Here is a 19,780-nt window from a genome sequence, read left to right as displayed (position 1 = left end):
TATATTCTTTGAGACTGTAGATGATTAAGAGTTTCTTCGGAGAATGGAAAAGAGTGAAGTTAGTTTTGCTGGGACAGCAGTATTTGTTCAATGCAGCTGGTTCTCAAAACGGAGGAGACTTGTACTTAAGAAAAACAGATTTGTGTCATCAGAAAGATATGAAATTGAAGCAGGTTAGAAAGTTTAGAAAAATTATTTCATATACAATAAGAAGATTAAGTAAGTGACCAAAAATTGAGCATAAAGAACACCACAATTATCAATATATGTTTGAATTTTATCAGTATAGATGACATGCACTAACAGGTCACGTGATCCTACCCTTTACAGTCAAACCAGCTCATGACACTAAAGAAAAACGTTCGCGCATGTGTACGTTTTCTAAGAATTTTGAAGAGTTTGTGAGTGAGAAAATAATTGTTTGTTTTCTTCTGCAAGTTATTGTTAAGTATACAAAAAAGTTCAAGAGTTTACTTTTGTCAAACCAAGATACTGTATTAGCAAACACAATATGAAAGAATTAGCCTTAAGTTTCAAGCATGAGCACTAAGTTTTGGCATTTTGTGAAGTCCAATTTATCAGGCATGTTTGAAAGTCAAATTTACATATGTTTTGACTAATTTGCATACTGATTCAGAGCATGCGTTCCTATCAAGGTTCAAATATTCATTTCATTATTCGAAGTTTGATTTCCATCTTTCTTTAAAGCTTGCATTAATGAAACAAATGCTGTAAACGTTTATGTCTTCACCTGAGATTCGTGCAGGGCTAAAATCATCACAATTGTAGCTACCATAGTTAGAGTTATTTAGTGTGGTGTATTGTTTTGTTCAAAAAGTTCTTTCACAAATGAACATACTGATGTTTTGAGGTAAAGGCCGGGATTCAAATTTACAACGTTCGTTTCATTAATGCAGGTTTCGGAGCAGGATGGAAATCAAACTCCCAATAATCAACTGAATCTTTGAACCTTCATAGGAACGCATTAGGTGGTTTGACTGCAAAACGAGCAGCTATTTAGTAAATGACGAGAAATGGACCGAAAAAAGACTTGAACAGTACTTTTTTCCCTTCTCCCTCCCGCTGAGCAAGTGAAGGGTATCATATTAGTAGCAAATAGATCGGTCATCACAAAAGACAACGGGACTGTCGGCCAATCTCTTACACCTAGGCAGCCTTGTGACACCTGCTGTACTCGTTGACTCTAGCTGAATATGGATCAGTGGTAACAAAGTGAAAGACTTCAACGTGACACGCGTCCATTCTCTTACACCTGCCTTAATTGCATCTATAAACAGAGACTTAATCAAGCTTTTAATCTGTCAGTCATTTGTTGCCTGGTTCGACCATGTAGTGAATACTAGAGAATAATTGACGGTTGACATTCGGCGATCGGCGCCGCTTAAGAACGAGAAAGGACTATCAACAAAGTACTGATCGATGTGAACTAGAATACTCAAGACTACTGAGAAGAAAAGACTTCCAATGAAGAAAATATTTGTATTTAGATGATGGAAACAATGACACCAGAACGTCTAAAAATAAGTGGTGAATCATCTTAGAATCTAGTAAACAGGAAGTAAGGTATTGAATTTACTATTTTGGTATATTTAAACTAGTGTTATTTTAGAATAGAAAAGAAAGGCTCTTTACGCGTAATTTGCGGCCTGTCTCGGCTGGGTGCATTCAAAGAACCTCAAAATTAGATTATCATATACTTCATTGATTAACTGAATACAAAGATATTAATATTTATCAACTACTTTCTTTTTTCCTTTCATACTAAGAAGCACTGATTAAACAATATTAATATTCGTGTTTGTCGATCTTGTCCCTTTTATTTCATTTCCTCCAATGAAACGCCTCCAGTCCTTGACTTCAATACGTGATGATATGCAACACAGAATTTGATTAATTTTGGAATTTTCGAAAAAACAGGTTTAGATAATACTGTCGATCTTCAACCTATTCTTATTCAGTATTATTTACTGGGTGAAGATAAGCACGCTAATAATAAACACAACAACTCTAGAAAAAATCAGAGTATTTTTAAATAGCTTTCTAATTTATAATTTTTGTCCCTACATTTTTAAAATTATTTCTTCTTTTTGTTTTTGTTTTTGTTTTTTTTTTCTTTTTCTTTTTTTCTTTTCTAATTCTTCATTCTTCTTATCTTTTTCAATTTTTCCTTTTCAATTAATATGTTAGACATAAACAACACATAGTTGACACTTACTTACTTCGTAGTCATTTTTTCTATTTATTATTTTATATATTTTTCGCTTGTTCGTATGGTCTTAAATAGAAAACTTCAAACCGGAACTCCACCGATATCGCTTAAATCAAATACTCTATTCATTATCTTGAGCGAAAATGACATTTCTAATGCATTTACCACTTCTGGATGGACGGCGTGATACCGGCCTAAAAGGTTTTGTAACTCAATTCATAAGATATGAGATCGAATTAGAATTTAGAAGGAGGAAAAGCTCTCGAAGTACAGGAGAGAACCAACAAACAACTGTACTCAAAACGACACCGAGGCTGGCGAAGGTGGCGCATTAGCAGCGCACGCGCTTCCCATCGGCATTTTATAATCTGTTTTAACCGAATGCTTTAATTATCTCTATTTTCAGGCCTATCTGACAGGTCAGTTATTATAGGTTTACAAAAGATTGATCCAAGTAAATTGAAAATCTAAATTTATGATTAACCACTGTCAGATATAGGTCATTTATGTTCGCTTTTACCTCGGAAAATTTATTAAAAATGCCGGCTTTCTGCGATACTTAGAAAATTTGTGTACAATTGCTTTTTTTAATGGCTGTATGACGACAGTGTGATTTAGTGTTTCGAGGTTTTATATCATTATTAATTCATACAACACTTAAATAATCGATTAACTATAGTTAACTAAAACAGAGTATCACACTAGTGTCAATTTGGCAGACGTTTTGTCTTCAGAATCAATAAAAAATACACGTTTTTGCGCGTTAAGAGTTCGATGACTTGAAACGAGATCGTCGATGCTGACTATTTATTTCACCAGCCGATATAATCCATCCCCAAACACGACGTCATTCATTAAGTCAATTTGATTAATCAGTGCTGTCAGTTGCAGTTTTAAGTTATTGGACCATACGAATGACGGTATCATAAGGGACTACTGAAAGTGAGTGTACTAATAATCCTTGGAAACAGTGCCGAACATTGATTTTTTTTCTCATTCTCTCTCAGGCGCGCCGTTGATAGCTCAAACTACCTTGGGGCTGCATTGGATTTTTGAACGACAAAGTCTTTGACCAGTTTAACTCAGGCGCAAGAGACTAGAAGCCTTCTCGTGTAATTTAGACTTTTTTGGTTGCCTAGCTAACGACTTCAAGGTTGCCATGTTTTGAATATTTTTCTTCACAGGTAGAGCTATACGACAGAGCTTACGAGTCTTCTTCAGTATTATAACAGTGCTATAACATGTATAAATGCAGTTTTGCCATCGATTGATCGTAGCAGCAAACCCTATAAATTGACAGAATGACAGAACGAACAGTTCATTTTGAAAATTGTGTTGCACTTGAGGATGAAGAGCTTGGACAGCCAACGAGAGGCGAACCTTTTAGCGAACAACCTGTTAACCAGAATGGAAACCTCTCGACTTTAGAAAGTCATATTAGCATAGAAGATGGACAAGACGAGGAGGAAAAGGAAGAACGCTGGCAAAAGGTAACTAAACGAGTTCGTACAGTATTGTTAATGAAGAACGCTGTGAAACCTGTTAAAACTCGTAGAAAATCAATTTGGAGAACACCGAGAGAAACGGTTGATCCTTTTATTCAGAAATTCAGCACACGTTCTGATAACCGCAAAACTACTCCTCCGAAAAGAAAATCTTCCAAGGCATCTCAGAAGATATCTCTGGGAAGCACAAACAGTAATCAACAGATCAAACCTGAAACGATTATAGAAATAGATAGCAAAGAACTGGAAAGCGATGCATCCAACTACTACGATGTTGACGTAGGATACACAGCTTTATGCCGTGAAATACCCAAGATTTTCGCACCGGATGGACGTTGTATCTACGTCTGGTCTTTCTTTATTGTATTTGCCATTAGATACAATCTCTGGGTACTCATACTTAGAATAGCATTTCCCAGAGCACAGGAAGAATTTACTATAGTTTGGCTTATTTTTGATTATTTGTGTGATTTGATCTATCTCTTGGATCTATTGATCTCTTTTCGAACTGGATTTCTCGAGGAAGGGATCTTAGTGACTAACACAAGATGTATAGCTAGATCTTACATCAAGTCCAAGCGATTTATAGCTGATGTGCTATCGCTGCTGCCGACGGATATTCTATATGTTGTATATCCAGAAAGCGTCCCAATGTTACGTCTGAATCGTTTAATCAAGTCGTACAAAAGTATCAAAGTCAAAGCTCTCATGGAGTCCCACACTAACTACCCAACATTTTTTCGAGTCTTTTTCTTGTTACACTTAATGTTTCTTCTGATCAACTGGAACGCTGGAATCTACATTATGATCTCACGTGCTGAAGGTTTTGGAACAAACAAATGGGTCTATCCCGGGAATGGCTCTCTTTATCAACAATATCTCAAGTCTATGTACTGGTCAACTCTGACTTTGACCGCCATTGGGGATCTACCGTCACCTGCTACTAATGTCGAGTAAGTATAGTGCTGCATAAATTTAAATATATATATTTAAGTTTACACGCGAAGCTAGGGTGACCCTGGTGCAAGGAAGGGTCACCCAAAATACACGTAACCGACTTCTAACAATTATATTAAAAAATAATAATAATAATAATTAAAAAAACGGTCAAATAATAATAAATTAAATTAAATAAGAAATTGAATGCTTGAAGAAAAATTATTTTAAAAACTGAATTCTGAGATTTTGCTAATAAATAGATAACGTATATTTTACTATTTATCGTACGCACAGCACAAACTAAGCTTTCATACTTCTTGAAATTTGCTATCAAACTATTTTATTTGGTGATGGAAATTATATTGCGTAGCAATCAGTAGTCGGCGGAACTAAATGACAAATCAAAAAAGGGACACTTAGATACATTTACTTGAGGCAAAACTGATTGCATAGTAGGCCGCTAGCCCTGAATTAAAATAGGTAGTTTTAATAGGATAATGAAGCCTCGAGCAAGATAAAGGTGTTCAACTTTTTATTACTCCTCGCAGGAACCCTTTTGTTCAGCTTTAACGTGGATTCAAAAATTCATGAATAGCTAATGAGCATTTAGACCTATCACGTCCTTCAAATCCATCACGTGCATGGATCTTCATGCCCGGTAAAAACTCAACTCAACGTTCTTATTTTTTACTTTTATTTTTGAAATCGTTGTTAAAACCACTTGGTTACGCCTCGTGGTTTTAAACCTGATAATACACTCCTGCACTGATAATACACTCCTTATTAAACAGTAATTAAAGAATTGCTTTTGCAGGTGAAACACACGAATTTTCATCTAGTTGGTTTTTTAATCATTGCATGCTTTTATAGTTTGTTCTAATCTTATTTGCCTCCAAAAATATTGATTATATTTTTTAAACTGTCAAATATGACTGATTGCAACCATATAGAAAAGCAGTAAGCAAACAAGCCGAGGAGAAGAGGAGTGCTACTATCTAAGTCTGCGGACTAGTTAAACCAGAAGTTCAGGTTAAACTGGAGAAAGTTGGATCACCGCTGATTGAAATTACAACGCGGCAATAGGAGTGTTAATTATCTGATATTTTAAAGATGGAATAGAAAACTCTGTTGTTTTAACTACAGAGCGTTTATCATTTACAACAAAAACAACAATTTATAACAAATTTATTATCGAAGCTATTTGATTTTGGCGATAAAAACAGACAATAAATAAAGCAATTATTTTTTAAATTTTTGGGGTCTGCATGAACAAACACCATGCACTTACGAATATTTTGAGTCTGTTTATTTAAGCCTATTATGTATCGACATAACAGAATTGTTTACTGATATTGTGGAACAACAAATGTTCTTTTAAGATCTATTTTAGCGCGATACCAGTTCTACGAAGGGCTTTAATTTATTCGACAACCCCACCGCTGTTAGCGGCGCGCTCACAATGAGATCTTTCGGTAGAAAAATCTAGTTAGTTTGAAGTTAAAAGGTGCTTTAAAAAGGCGAAAATAGTGTCAATAACTATTAATCTATCAACCGCTTTAAATCAAAAACCCTCTGCATTAAATGTGTAATAATAATATAAAAAAAGACTGACTATATCATTTCAGTTTTCGAATGAGGCTTTTGAAGATTAACTCGCTTTTCTAAGGAACTCTCGGCAGCCTACAAATGGAAGAGGGCTTAGTTCACGGCTTATAGACTTTGGAACTAAGAAGACTCGAAAGCATTCAGAACCAAATAAAGTCAGTCCGGTAGCAAATTTAGACGGTGTGAAAAAGTTGGAAATTGCTCCTATTTCAAAACGTTTTCAATGGTAATAAGATTTGCAGAAGAGGATTTCAGTACTGTGAAAAATAAATGGCTGTCAATATTTAGGAAACAAAAGAATTAATTTCATATTAGAAAAAGAGGAAATCCGGCCGAAATGATGATAAGCCAACAACGTCAATGGAATTAAACTTAATTTTTGAATGAAGTTTGAAATGAAAAGAAGGCGTTATTTGGATGTTCACGCTAGCTGCCGAGTGTTGCCTTTGGGAAAAATAATCCACAGACATTGGAGGCATGGGTGAAAATTGCAGTAAATTTTGGTTTATTTTCCGCATGAACTAAACAAACAAGCCGCCATGCTGTCTCGCTTGGTGTGAAAGAAAAACCATCTTTTTGCAATCATGAACAATTTAAAACAAATCTAAAAACAGTTTATCATTTAGAATTAGTGTTTTTGTCATATCGAGGAAAAAGATTTATGTTTTTTTTACTAACGAAGCGCTTTCCGAAGATTCGTCCCTGAATTAAGATCTCTTGAAATAATATAATTTACCTTGGAACAAATGGTGCGCTTGTCATTCTTAATGCAAATATAATATAGGTATATAACTAAGATAATCATGATTATATTGACACTCAGAAATAGTTAAGGACAAACGTAAATGGTATTTTTAAACGATTGATGAGATTAAGATACTGCCGCTTTTGTCTGAGTGATGGTACATTTTATTAATACTGGATGTTTGTCGTGTTTAGGGAAGAGTTTGAGAACCTGGCAACCGATAAATACATCCATCTGCCTCTCACTATCGTATGTTTGTTTGTTTATTTAATTCTTTCTTTCTCTCTTTCTTTCTCTCTTTCTTTCTTTCTTTCTTTCTTTCTTTCTTTCTTTCTTTCTTTCTTTCTTTCTTGCTTTCTTTCTTTCTTTCTTTCTTTCTTCCATCCGTCAAGGCTGCATTTATTTTTGGATCAAAGCCTTGTTGATCAATATTCATGATCACATGAGTGGTAATCAGCCGAGGTAATATCGTTAACAGGGCGTCCAATATTGTACCTTAGTTATATTAGATAGAAGATTCATGAGACAGAATAAAACCTATATGTTTTGCTATACAACATTTTGGGCCAAAACGTGCAAATGGATACCTTCTCGATTCAGGATAGTATTATAAATTGTTTTCTAAGTAAAATTTGGGAGAAAAATCGGGGAAAAAGAAAAGAAACAAAGAGAACAATATTGCAAATAACTAAGAAAATTAGCTAGGGAACCGCGAAGCAAAAAGAAAGACTACGAAAGATCATGCAGAACCATATAGTTAGACGTTATGTTGATTTTTGCCTCTCTTTAAATCTTTTACTTTATTTTGTTGTTTTGTTATTTTTTTTCTTCTGATTTTATTTTAATTATTGGCTTAGAACTGTGCTTATGCAGATTTAGCCTTTTGCTTGTTTGACGTACTTTTGGTATTGGTTTGCTTTATCACTGCATGTCTCTTTAACTGTTGTTTATTTGTTGATTGGTCGGTCGCTTGTTATTGGTTGGTTTGTCAGTCCGTACAGATGGTTGCTTCTTGTCAGTTCGTCTTGTTCTTGGCCGTATGTCATTATCGTTATGACTAACATCAGTTTTCATCCTTGTTAAGGTCTTATTTTTTGTGCTTTTGTGCTTATCTTTTGTGGTGCAGTCTTAGAATCTTTCAGCCGTCGAACCCTTTTTCTTTTTTGTTGATAGTTATCATGTTGTCATGAATCTTTTTGTAAATAAAAATTATAAAAGAAAAAAACGACAGAATCTTCCGACATCAAACATCCGACATGCAGATATCCTCTACAGATCGTTTCTGATCAGCGCATTCTATTTAGAATAATGGCATTTCTCGCGATGGTTTTTTAGATTTCTATCGCGGAATATCTCCAAGATGCTCATGTCTAATGCTAAAGAGAAATTTCATTCCATCTCGAGATTACAAAAGATCAAAGATAAGCATGTGTAGCTAGTTTTCTCTGGATGGCTTTTAGTTTTAAATCACACAAAAAATCCCTTTTTCTTGGTTGAAAGTGAGGTTTTCCATTTTATCATATCAGCCATCAAGGATAGTTTTGAGAGTCAGTTCCAAATAACACAAGAATCGAAAGCGCCATCTTGGTTCTTCTCAGTTTCGCTTTCGACGAAGTCCGACCATCTTATCTGATTTCAGTTTACAGGCTTTAAAGATAAGGTTTTCCAATTTCACTACGGGTATGACCTGGAGTATAAGTCCGTTGTTTAACAGTAATAGCAACAGCAAAGTGTTAAATCACCAAAAGCTTTTAGAAGGTTTTAGATATCAATGCATCTTTAGCTGGTATAGATATTTTAGTGCACTCAAAAACTACTTCAGCTAGTAAATAAACCAGTTCTTTGGTTATAACGGCTCCACCATTCTTTTTGAAGAAATGACATAATTACTTTGATCTGTGTGATAACAAAAAGGTTTATAATAGCAAAAAATCCTATCCATGTTATTAATCTAACTGCATCGTCGGATAAGGGTACTCCTAGCCTTTTGAGTATGTGTATACTTAAAGCACTTGGTCAAGACCGAAGTACTCGTACTAGTAATGGCCCCTCTGGGGAAAAAACTAGATTGATGGCCGGACATGAGAGTAGAGCTCATTAGCCCTCTAGCACGATTCAGTTGTTTCAGGGCTCGAAAAAATGTTTGGTTACATGATGACTAAACCTCATTTTCTCTCGGTCAACAATCGATTAAAAAAAGAAAAAAAAACTACATAATGGGGGATATAAAGGCTTGCCAGTCGATCAAACTTTATAGTAAATTATTGGATCTTAATTTTTGAAAGTTTCTCATTGTATATACATATATTGTAAAATAGTTTGAAATACAGACAAAACCCTTATTAAGGAGACAGCCTCTAGTAATCGGACAGCTGTTCGAGGCCCCAGAATTTTATTCCCCAATATTTACAATAAAACGAACCTCTATTAAGCGGACACAACGATAAGCCTTGAAGATATCGAGGTGCCTTGCACTGTATTGACTGTAAGATGAACCTTTATTAAGCGGACACGTCTATTATACGCACAGAAATTAAGTTTAAAGCCCCGTTTACACTGGCGATTTTTGTGGCAATTTTCGGAAATATGAAATCTAGCTTTTGTCTCATCCTTCCGAAAAGAGACAGTCGTCTAGGAAAATCTTGATATCCTGAAAAAAACTTTACAAGTAAATTATTTACCATTATTTATTATGGACAAAATAGCAAAAAAGTCGCAGCGAAAATCGCTAGTGTAAAGGGGGCTTTAGAGTTTCTATTTTCCACTTCATTGTGTTACGGCCCCTAAAGCATTGATTATACATTTATAATTTAACTTGCATATTTTTGATTTAAAGGTATGTTTATACCATCGCCTGTTATTTATGCGGTGTCTTGATGTTCGCTACTATCGTGGGTAATGCTGGGAGCATCATTGTTAATCGTAATGCAAGTCGAATGGACTTCGAAAGACAAAGGGTACGTAAGTGGTGTCAAACACCGACCAGAATTACACCCTGTAAGGTACAATTTTATTAAAGGGTGGGAAAGATGCACAAGAGCTAGAGTAGAGCCAGGAGTATTTCTGAGATGGGACAGGGGGGGTTGGGGGTGTGTGTGTGGGGGGGGGGGGGGGGGGGAGCAAATCTGTTCTCTTCGTGGGCAGCATCGTCCTAGCAATTGTAGGTCATATAAAAGAACTAAAATTTGGTTTAATGTTTAGGAAAACACCAAGTATTACATGCAGAGTAACAAAGTACCCAAAGACCTTCAGAGAAGAGTTCTAATGTGGTACGACTACTCCTGGGGGAGGTGAGGCAAATAATTGAAAAGAATGAAAAATACAAATATGCAATATTGTTGCATTTGCAAGTTGCAGATCAAGGGGGCACTCTTTACCGTGATTTACACTTACTTTTAAAATAAACTCCATCGCATTTTATTTTCATTTAGTTCTTAAAATGCTTTTTAAAACATGCGCTTTTAAAAAATGTTGAAATGCGCGTGTACATGTTTTTCTAGCGTGGGTTTCCGGTTGAAGCTAAGTTGCAGAAAAACTTCGGAATTTCATTTTCTATATATGTCATCATTTCTTTAGGGGACGCATTGGACATGGTAATGGCGATGTTAACTCTCTCACTCTTCTTCCCGATAAACTCAAGACAGAGATAGCCCTACATGTGAACCTAGAGACCTTGAGTAAGGTCACATTCCTGCAGAAATGTCAGCCCGAGTTTCTTCACGATCTTGTTTTAAAAATGAAGTTGAGGATCTTCACACCAGGGGATTATATCTGCCGCAAGGGAGAAGTAGCAAGAGAGATGTATGTTATTATCAGTGGAAAGATTGAAGTTGTGGGGTGAGTTGATGCAACTTTACAGTACATCGGACTTGAGCGTCACCGAAAAAAAGAAAAACAATTCTCAAAGAAATGAGAGTCTGAGTATACTGATTACGCTTGTATTTCACTTGAGTATTATTTCTTTCTTATCCAGTTGTACTTTGATTATGATTTTATACAAACAAAAACGTGATATTTGTGATTCCTGTACAGTGATGCTGGTCAGGTACTCAAGGTTTTGTCCGGGGGAGATTTCTTTGGAGAGATTGGTATTTTGAGTCTCAGCGAGGGTCAAAACAGGTATGATTAGAGAGGAAATATTTTCCTATCATTTGAAACATTTTTTGAAATGTCTAGCATAGTGCACTGTTATCTAGTTGATGGGGTTGATTGAAGCTGGTCTAGCTTGGATGCACAGGCCTTTCTAAGATAGTTATTGATTGGGCACAAACAACTTCTATCTTAATTATAATGTACAAAATAGACCAGAATGTTTTAAATACTCAGATTAGTTCTAGAAGATCCTTTCTATGAATAATAGCTATTGGTGGAATCTTCCTTTTCCCGTGTTCTCCACTACTAGTCTCACAAAGTCTTTCGAGTGGTGTTCGTATGTGTAGGTAACTTAAGGTACTAAGTTAGAGCACGTGTATGCCATAACAATAAACACGAAAAGCTTTCTATAACTTTCTGCTTACATTTCAGACGCACGGCTGATATACGAACTGTTGGCTACGTTGAGTGCTTCGTGTTGTCCAAGGATGATGTTCTTAATGCTACACGGGATTATCCTGAAGCTCAGGTTTGATATAGCAATAGGCCCTTTGCAGCTAGTGGTCACGTGCTTGGATACCGCTTAGCAACACAAAACTGGAGAGCAAGCCTTCCAGTAAACAAAAGTTGTAATAGGTCAAGCACGCGTGGTTTTATACGATAGTTTCATCGTTCAAAACGCTTAATCCTTTTGCCCTATCTACAAACACAGTAAGATAATCTTAAATTCTCTCCTTTGGACTCGATTTTTGGTTCGAAGTAACGATATTCTTCGCGTTATCGCGAAAAAATTGTCACCGCCGGCCCGCTCGACGGCTGAAAAACATGGCGACTTCGCAAGGTATGTACTTCAAAACTCTCCTTTTTTTGGTTTCTTTTCAATTATTGGACTTCTAAAATCTCTAAAATAACAGTTTAGATTGTGAATGGTGATCGATTGTAATTGGACGGCATTTTAATGGACGATTTGTTTATTTTTTGTGAGAGTGATTCCACGTCTAAAGTCAAGACTAACCCATGTTTACATATATTCGCTGTAGATGTTAGAACTCCCGACGAGCCATCACGGTCCGTGTACCTTCCGGCCATTTGATTTTTAAAAATAAGAAAATTGAATTTCGTTCACCAATTTTTTTGATTTTGTTGTTTTGAGAGTAAGAAATTACCAAAAATAGCATTTTTTTTATTTTTGATAATAAGAAATTAGCTTTTTTTGATTGAAATCTAAAAACTGAAATCAATTTTCAATTTTCAAAAAAACAAAAATTGAATCGTACAAAATTTACTCTAACGGGGGAGGGGTAAGACAAGTCGTGACTCTGTCCCAGGACCTTATCTGACAATGCATAATGTGCATTCTGATTAAAAATGGCCGCACTGTTGTCAAACAGAGGTGTCATTCGTATGTTTTACTATTTGGCATTAATCTTGGAAAGTTTTTCGTGGATTTTAAACACAGCTGGAACCGAAATAGTTGGCACAATGTAATTCAACGCTGGAACCTGAATATTCTGCCAAACGTTATAATCGTCTCGATGGTTCGGTGAAAGGAAAGGCTTGGTTTTTAACAGATTTTTGTATTATATGTCATTGGCCGGCGAGATACAGCATTGGAGATGCTTCAAGCAAGAATCAAAGCATTTTTTAAAGAGTATAATCGTTGGATTTGGCTTTTTTTGTGTGGGTTTATTTGGAGTATTAGCCAATTTTCAAATCACATAGTACATCAACATTATAATACCCTTAGCCATGAAGCAGGATTTCGTTTTCATGAATCCCTTTGAGTCTTGGTAGATTGATTAGGATGTACTGCATAAAGTTGTAGTACTACTGTAGTAAATGCTAATGAATTTTTTTAAGCATTTTGATATATACCTGTTGCGTTCTTGCCTTGTAAGCTTATATTTCCACACAGTTAATCCAAAATTATTAGCAATAAAAAGGAAATTGTTGTTGTTATAATTTGTCTTGTCTTGTCTTGCGTAAGCTTACTCCAAATAAACCCACACAAAAAAAAGCCAAATCCAACGATTATACTCTTTAAAAAATGCTTTGATTCTTGCTTGAAGCATCTCCAATGCTGCATCTCGCCGGCCAATGACATATAATACAAAAATCTGTTAAAAACCAAGCCTTTCCTTTCACCGAACCATCGAGACGATTATAACGTTTGGCAGAATATTCAGGTTCCAGCGTTGAATTACATTGTGCCAACTATTTCGGTTCCAGCTGTGTTTAAAATCCACGAAAAACTTTCCAAGATTAATGCCAAATAGTAAAACATACGAATGACACCTCTGTTTGACAACAGTGCGGCCATTTTTAATCAGAATGCACATTATGCATTGTCAGATAAGGTCCTGGGACAGAGTCACGACTTGTCTTACCCCTCCCCCGTTAGAGTAAATTTTGTACGATTCAATTTTTGTTTTTTTGAAAATTGAAAATTGATTTCAGTTTTTAGATTTCAATCAAAAAAAGCTAATTTCTTATTATCAAAAATTAAAAAAATGCTATTTTTGGTAATTTCTTACTCTCAAAACAATAAAATCAAAAAAATTGGTGAACGAAATTCAATTTTCTTATTTTTAAAAATCAAATGGCCGGAAGGTACACGGACCCATCACATACCAAGAAAAATTCTTCGTACCATTGTTGTGTTCCCTTGTGTAACGGAGATTCTCGATATCATCCTGATTTAAAGTTTCACCGCTTACCAGGCCGTGCAAGGGATGAGCAATTGAAAAAGGAATGGCTGGTGAAGATACGAAGAGATGTGGGCCCACACTTCAAGGTATATAGGAATCTAACAATATCAATGCACAATACGAATTGCCTGTGGATCTTTAAAAAACTGTAATGAAGATAAAAATAGTTGAATACAGTTACATTGTTATTAAAAGGCCATTTGATTTATAATAGGTTAACAAAAGTACCAGAGTGTGCTCAAAACACTTCACTGAGGAAGATTACAATCCTCCCACTGATTCTGGACGTCAGTTGCTAAAAAGAGAAGCTGTACCATCAATCTTTGACTGGTCAACCAAATCCAAAGCAAGAAGAAAGATAATTCGACAAGTAGATAGGTAATGAATATCACATATTTCTACTTCAATACATTTCATTTAGACTTGACTGATGGAATTGTACTTGATGTTTATTTTGGTTTAAACCAAAATAATTTTATAATTTTAATAATTTAGTCTTTTATAATTTTTTATTTAGTGTGAACTGAGTGTGAACTGAGTGTCATCATAATTTCAAAACCTTTTTACAGAGACACTCAGACAGATGAAAGTGATGACAATGAAGATAATAGTCCCAGCACTTCTACAACCTTCAGCATGGATGACCTACAAGCACAAGTCCAGTCACTCAGAGCACAGTTCCAAGATGCACAAAAGCAACTTGAACAAAGTAGAAATGAAACTGCAGCTGCCCTCACTGAAATAAAAAGGGTTAAAGTTGAAGCTGCAAAAGAAATTGAGGACATTAAGAGGCAAGCTGCAGAACAATTAGCACTTAATAAATTTGGGCTTGAGAGATTTGGCTTGAGAGATTAGATAATCTTTAATGCAGGTTGGTTTATCATGTGTCTTGGATTGCTTTTTGTAACTATTTCAATTTGTTTGTAAATGAAAACTCAAAAAAAAAACAACTAATGAACAAACACAAAATCTAAATAGCACAAATAAATATAATACTAATATGATATAAATATAATAAAAAATAAATTAAGATTATGAATTGATTTGTCATTAATAAAAATAATATAATATTTGTTATCATAAGAAATCTGGCCATGGTTTGAGAACAACAACAAAAATCTTAGTGTATTAATGTAAATAGTAATTGAAGAAAAAACTATCAACTTTGTCCTTTGCTTGCTGGAAAAACACTGAATCAAAATTAATTCTAGAGCAAACAAACAAATTTTCGTCAATGTAACTGAAAAAATCACACCATTCTAATCCTGTGAGTCCAAGCTGGCACTGGATCTGGTAATAATAAATGTCTGTTGTTTTCAGTTTGTACTGGTTAGTGTTCTGGTCCTTGGTGAGATACCTCACATTGTCAAATGATGTTTCCCCCTCTTTAACGACCTTTATTTCTAACAAGCCAAAGGGATTCTGACCATTATTTACGGCATCAAGGTCATAAACTTTCCTGTCTGGGCTACAACCTAGCCATGGGCACTTTGGGTGGACAATCAGCCCAGATGGGAAGAGGTTTACTCTTCCACCCTTTGCATTGCTAGCATAGACCATGGCAGCATGTGGTTCAAGTTCAATGCCTCTTCTCATTGCTGCAGTTTGTACAAATCTGGTGGGGTTTAGCTGATTGACAAGGGTGTCAAAATGTGACACCCGGCGAGCGACAATGCCAAATTTGCTTGCTGTTACCCTTTTTTTTCTGAGCAGGTGCCATACATCACTCTGACTTTGAGTGACTGTTTGCTGCTGCACTCTCAGTGATGACTCTGTTGTCACAGACAATGTTCCAAATATAGATTGTTGACGACTGTCAAGACAGATTGACACATTGTTATTAAATCTGTCCTCTGCACTTGAGAGGGGAAGCTCTGGGAAAGAAGTGCAAGTAAAATCATTTATGATGTAGTCAGTTGACATCTTTTGTTGATATGACAGGACACAGCCTTTTGGGACATTTCCAAACTTGCTCTGTACAAATGGGATATTGCCAAGTTGATCTTGATTGGGCAGAATGGTTGTAAAGAGAGGATAAGGTGGTTGGAAGCCATTAAAGTGCTCTTTTGTGAGGGTAGGATACTGGGTAGATGGGGAATGAGAGATGTCTTGAGTTTCTACTTCATCTAAAACAAAAATAAATATAAAAATATCAGTACGAAGAATTTTTCTTGGTATGTGATGGCTCGTCGGGAGTTCTAACATCTACAGCGAATATATGTAAACATGGGTTAGTCTTGACTTTAGACGTGGAATCACTCTCACAAAAAATAAACAAATCGTCCATTAAAATGCCGTCCAATTACAATCGATCACCATTCACAATCTAAACTGTTATTTTAGAGATTTTAGAAGTCCAATAATTGAAAAGAAACCAAAAAAAAGGAGAGTTTTGAAGTACATACCTTGCGAAGTCGCCATGTTTTTCAGCCGTCGAGCGGGCCGGCGGTGACAATTTTTTCGCGATAACGCGAAGAATATCGTTACTTCGAACCAAAAATCGAGTCCAAAGGAGAGAATTTAAGATTATCTTACTGTGTTTGTAGATAGGGCAAAAGGATTAAGCGTTTTGAACGATGAAACTATCGTATAAAACCACGCGTGCTTGACCTATTACAACTTTTGTTTACTGGAAGGCTTGCTCTCCAGTTTTGTGTTGCTAAGCGGTATCCAAGCACGTGACCACTAGCTGCAAAGGGCCTATTAATTTCATTGACTTAACCTATGTAATCGACATTAGTAGACAGTGAAATTCTTTCGCATTCATTTTACTATATTATAGTCATAGACATTGATTACATTTAGTAGATTCCCTTTATCTTGAAACTCCTGGTGAGCAGGGGAAAACGTCCGAAATAACGAGGGTTTAAAATATTTAGGCTAAAATATTGTAGTAATGCAAGTTCACGGGAGGCAGCCTCAAGCTCAGGAAATGGGAAAATTTTTCAACCCTTTACATCCCTTCCCAGTTCCATTTCTCAATGTGACGCAGCCCTACCTCAAGATTTCATTTTCAGTGTCTTTACTATTCAAAGGCTGTTTTAGCGGAGTACGGCCGTCGTCGTCTTGAAAGACAAAGCACATGTAAAGACCCTCGACTTGTTGATATGGAAGATTGCGCGAATAGAAAGAAAACTCCGGAAGAAATACAACACAGAAACAATAACATTGTTGTAAAACCAGTAGAATATACAAGAATGAAAAATATAACTGAAGAAATGAATAACACTTCTGAGGTAACCTTGAACTCCTCTAATCCCTTGGCATCATCGTCATCATCGTCATACTCTTCGTCTATTCAAAGTGAAGGAATTTCAAGTCATTTACTACGAGCCCCCGATGGACTTTGTGTTGGTTCTTCGAGTCAAGACACATTTGTTTCTCCATCATTGAACAGCTTCTTAATTCCAAGGCGTTCTTCGCGGGGCGGGTTACTAGACCCAATCTCTTCTCGACCATCAAGCCCCAGCGAAAAAACATCTTCATTAATTCAAACAGGGTTTAATAGCAAATCAATAAGTGCGGGAGATTTAGAACATGAATATTCATTAAATATCAATCCCGTAGAAAAGGACGCCATATTGAAAATAATGACGTCATCTTTGAATGAAGTTGTGAATCACGTGAAGAAAGAGACTAAAAAAGAAATGGAAATAGAAATGAATGACATGCAATCTCAATTACGGATGCTGAAAGACGAGGTTCATAAAAAGAATGCCGTTATAGAACACATGACAGAGCTCTTGTCCACACAGGTAAGTTAAACTCAACCTAAAAAAACTAAAGCTAGTATTCATAAGAAAGGCTTTATCAATAAACTAGTGAATCGGTGACACCACGAGGGAATTTTGGAACCTAAAATTTGAATTATACTTCGGAAGCATTTACTCCAATTTCTAAAAAACCGCTGTTCCCGCCTTGATTACAGTAGACTCAGCGTCAGAATATTGACTAAAGTGCATGCCATGTATCCGTGATACAAAACCAAAGAAGATGTGTTGTCTAATTGCAGCTATTTTGTACAAAATAGTTGATATTACTGGAGAAAAACTTTGAGAACAAAAGCAAATACCTCTATTCTTCTTTGCTTGGTTCATGCCTAAGTGAATTCTTAGCTATTTTAACAATTGTGTTACGGATATAGCGTTCATAAAGTGGTTTTCATAAACCTGTGAAATACACTTTAGTTTATTTAGCACTACTTCACTCTAATTCTTTTATGTTTTATTGTGTTTATCTGACTATTACTCTCTTTATCTTGAGAAATTGGTTAGGAAGGTACCAAATTAAAAACAATTGTTAAGGACTATTGCTAATTTTGCCATTTTTTATTTAGGAAGAAGAACTTGAGGCTTGGAGACAAGTTGTCAATAACTTAGAGACAAAGAGAACCGAGTCTAAAAAACTAGTGCAAGACCTTAAAAAAGAAATCGAGGTAATTGAAAACTATTTAAAAGTTGAATGGATGAAAAAAAAAAGAACGAAGGAGTGGCTGGATGCATGAGTGAGTGAAAGGAATTCAAGAGAAAATAATAAGAAAAATAGAAAACAAACGAATGAATGAAAAAATGAGAAAGTATTGATAAGAGTGTTAATTTGAAACAATTTACTGCAGTTTTCGAACACTCAAACGGCAAACGTGATTTGGCGCTGCGCTTCCGTCAATCAAACTTTCGAAGTCCGACGAACAAACAATGACCGACGCGGACACCAAATCCGATAAATCAGTTCACAACAGTCAACACTAACTTGAGTCTGTTGAGAAACTCACTTATTACTCTTCCATTTATAAATAGAGGCAATATATAATTGATATAGTATAATTAATGATGATAATTGAACTGAGTGGAGTGCAATTTGGACCAAAATCACACTCGAGTGATTGGTCCAAAATTGCACTATACGACACGAAGTTCAATTACCACTTAATGATATCCTTTTCGTAATCATACACAAGAAAAAGACATAATAAAGAGTGCAGAATAATCAATTTAATGTAGAAGAAGAAGGAAATCAATCAGGTTTTTCCTGGTATAAAATAAACGATTTATCAGCAAATCATTAAATATTCATAAAAAATGCTAATCATTCTCTTCTCTGATTGGCTGCCTATAAGAATTATGTTCTGTGATTGGCTCTTTCAAAATAATACGATTAAGAGCTCAAAAGGATGTGATTAAGAGCTCCTAAGGATGAGATTTGAGAATTAATCGCACTCCTTTAAACAATCAGATTAAAGGATTTGGTAATGATTACAAAAAGGATAAATAATATAATTAAATGTGTGGCTTCATGGCTGCAATATGCTCCTAAAACTCCGCCATATTGGATGTCAAAGTCTCAGAAAACATACATTCCCTAAAATTTCAAAAATTTGAATGATGGAAGCGAAAACGGCGGTTGTCGTTTGAGTTTCAGAGTTCACAGAAAAAGTAAAACCGTAGTAAAACTTGTCATGTGTAAGAATTGACAAAGAAAATGAAGGAATTTTATATTATTGTTTTCTCACAGACTCTCAAACATCACGATAACGGTCGAACTTCTACGGCAAGACTCGACATAAGTGAAGCGGATACCACATGTTGAAAAAGAACAAACATGATTGATGAACATTGTTTGACAATAAAGGGATCATTGAATCTAAGTGTATACAACTAAAAAGCATTTTCAAACCCTTCAAACTTTATCGAGCATTAATTAAAACAACCTTTAGGCGGATTAAACGCAGGACAAGTTCAACTAACAGGCCTAGTTGGATTTTTTTTGGAATTTGTGAAAGTAGAAAACCGTAGGAAAACTCTCGAGTAAATGCAGGGCAAACAAACTCTACTCACGTGTGATAAGGCAACCACATTTCCGCTACACTTACCTTGTTTCTCCACCTTTGATTCTCCACCTTTGATTCTCCACCTTTGATTCTCCACCCTTGTTCCTCCACCTTTGATTCTCCAACCTT

The 19,780-nt window shown here is 35.6% G+C and overlaps 3 protein-coding genes and 1 long non-coding RNA gene across 8 annotated transcripts; 3 read left to right on the top strand and 1 right to left on the bottom strand.

The window, feature by feature from the left end:
• The first annotated feature begins 1,123 nt into the window (after positions 1 to 1,123).
• On the top strand, positions 1,124 to 19,648 carry LOC116297182 (cyclic nucleotide-gated channel alpha-3). 4 transcript variants are annotated; one of them, XM_031705356.2, is made up of 10 exons: positions 1,124 to 1,584; positions 3,415 to 4,688; positions 9,861 to 9,981; positions 10,226 to 10,314; positions 10,601 to 10,861; positions 11,057 to 11,143; positions 11,549 to 11,645; positions 16,860 to 17,579; positions 18,161 to 18,259; positions 19,336 to 19,648. In XM_031705356.2, the coding sequence occupies exons 2-10, from the start codon at positions 3,532 to 3,534 to the stop codon at positions 19,408 to 19,410; spliced, it is 2,706 nt and encodes a 901-aa protein (XP_031561216.2). In that variant the 5' UTR covers positions 1,124 to 1,584; positions 3,415 to 3,531; the 3' UTR covers positions 19,411 to 19,648. The 4 variants fall into 4 exon arrangements, with proteins under 4 accessions (XP_031561216.2, XP_031561212.2, XP_031561214.2 ...); XM_031705352.2 differs by having other exon boundaries at positions 3,238 to 4,688; XM_031705354.2 differs by lacking the exon at positions 1,124 to 1,584 and adding an exon at positions 3,087 to 3,172 and having other exon boundaries at positions 3,238 to 4,688.
• On the top strand, positions 11,652 to 12,504 carry LOC148912960 (uncharacterized). Its single transcript, XR_016119189.1, has 2 exons — positions 11,652 to 11,957; positions 12,157 to 12,504. It is a non-coding gene; the product is annotated as an uncharacterized LOC148912960 (long non-coding RNA).
• On the top strand, positions 13,679 to 14,850 carry LOC148912959 (uncharacterized). The gene is made up of 3 exons (XM_089026789.1): positions 13,679 to 13,910; positions 14,039 to 14,202; positions 14,394 to 14,850. Exons 1-3 carry the CDS (start codon positions 13,716 to 13,718, stop codon positions 14,677 to 14,679), a joined length of 645 nt encoding a protein of 214 aa, XP_088882915.1. The 5' UTR covers positions 13,679 to 13,715; the 3' UTR covers positions 14,680 to 14,850.
• Positions 14,862 to 16,524, bottom strand: LOC148912958 (uncharacterized). Of its 2 annotated transcripts, none has more exons than XM_089026787.1 (2): positions 16,230 to 16,524; positions 14,862 to 16,029 (listed from the first exon to the last, which is right to left on the bottom strand). In XM_089026787.1, exon 2 carries the CDS (start codon positions 16,027 to 16,029, stop codon positions 14,953 to 14,955), a length of 1,077 nt encoding a protein of 358 aa, XP_088882913.1. In that variant the 5' UTR covers positions 16,230 to 16,524; the 3' UTR covers positions 14,862 to 14,952. The 2 variants fall into 2 exon arrangements, with proteins under 2 accessions (XP_088882913.1, XP_088882914.1); XM_089026788.1 differs by having other exon boundaries at positions 14,862 to 15,950.
• Positions 19,649 to 19,780: the final 132 nt, after the last annotated feature.

Source organism: Actinia tenebrosa, unplaced genomic scaffold (genome assembly GCF_029948245.1).
Source record: "Actinia tenebrosa isolate PJP-AT-01 unplaced genomic scaffold, QUT_ActTen_1.0 PGA_scaffold10__47_contigs__length_13832649, whole genome shotgun sequence".
Classification (NCBI taxonomy): Eukaryota; Metazoa; Cnidaria; class Anthozoa; order Actiniaria; family Actiniidae; genus Actinia; species Actinia tenebrosa.
Note: the sequence above shows the minus strand (reverse complement) of the source record. Positions and strands in the feature narration are given on the sequence as shown.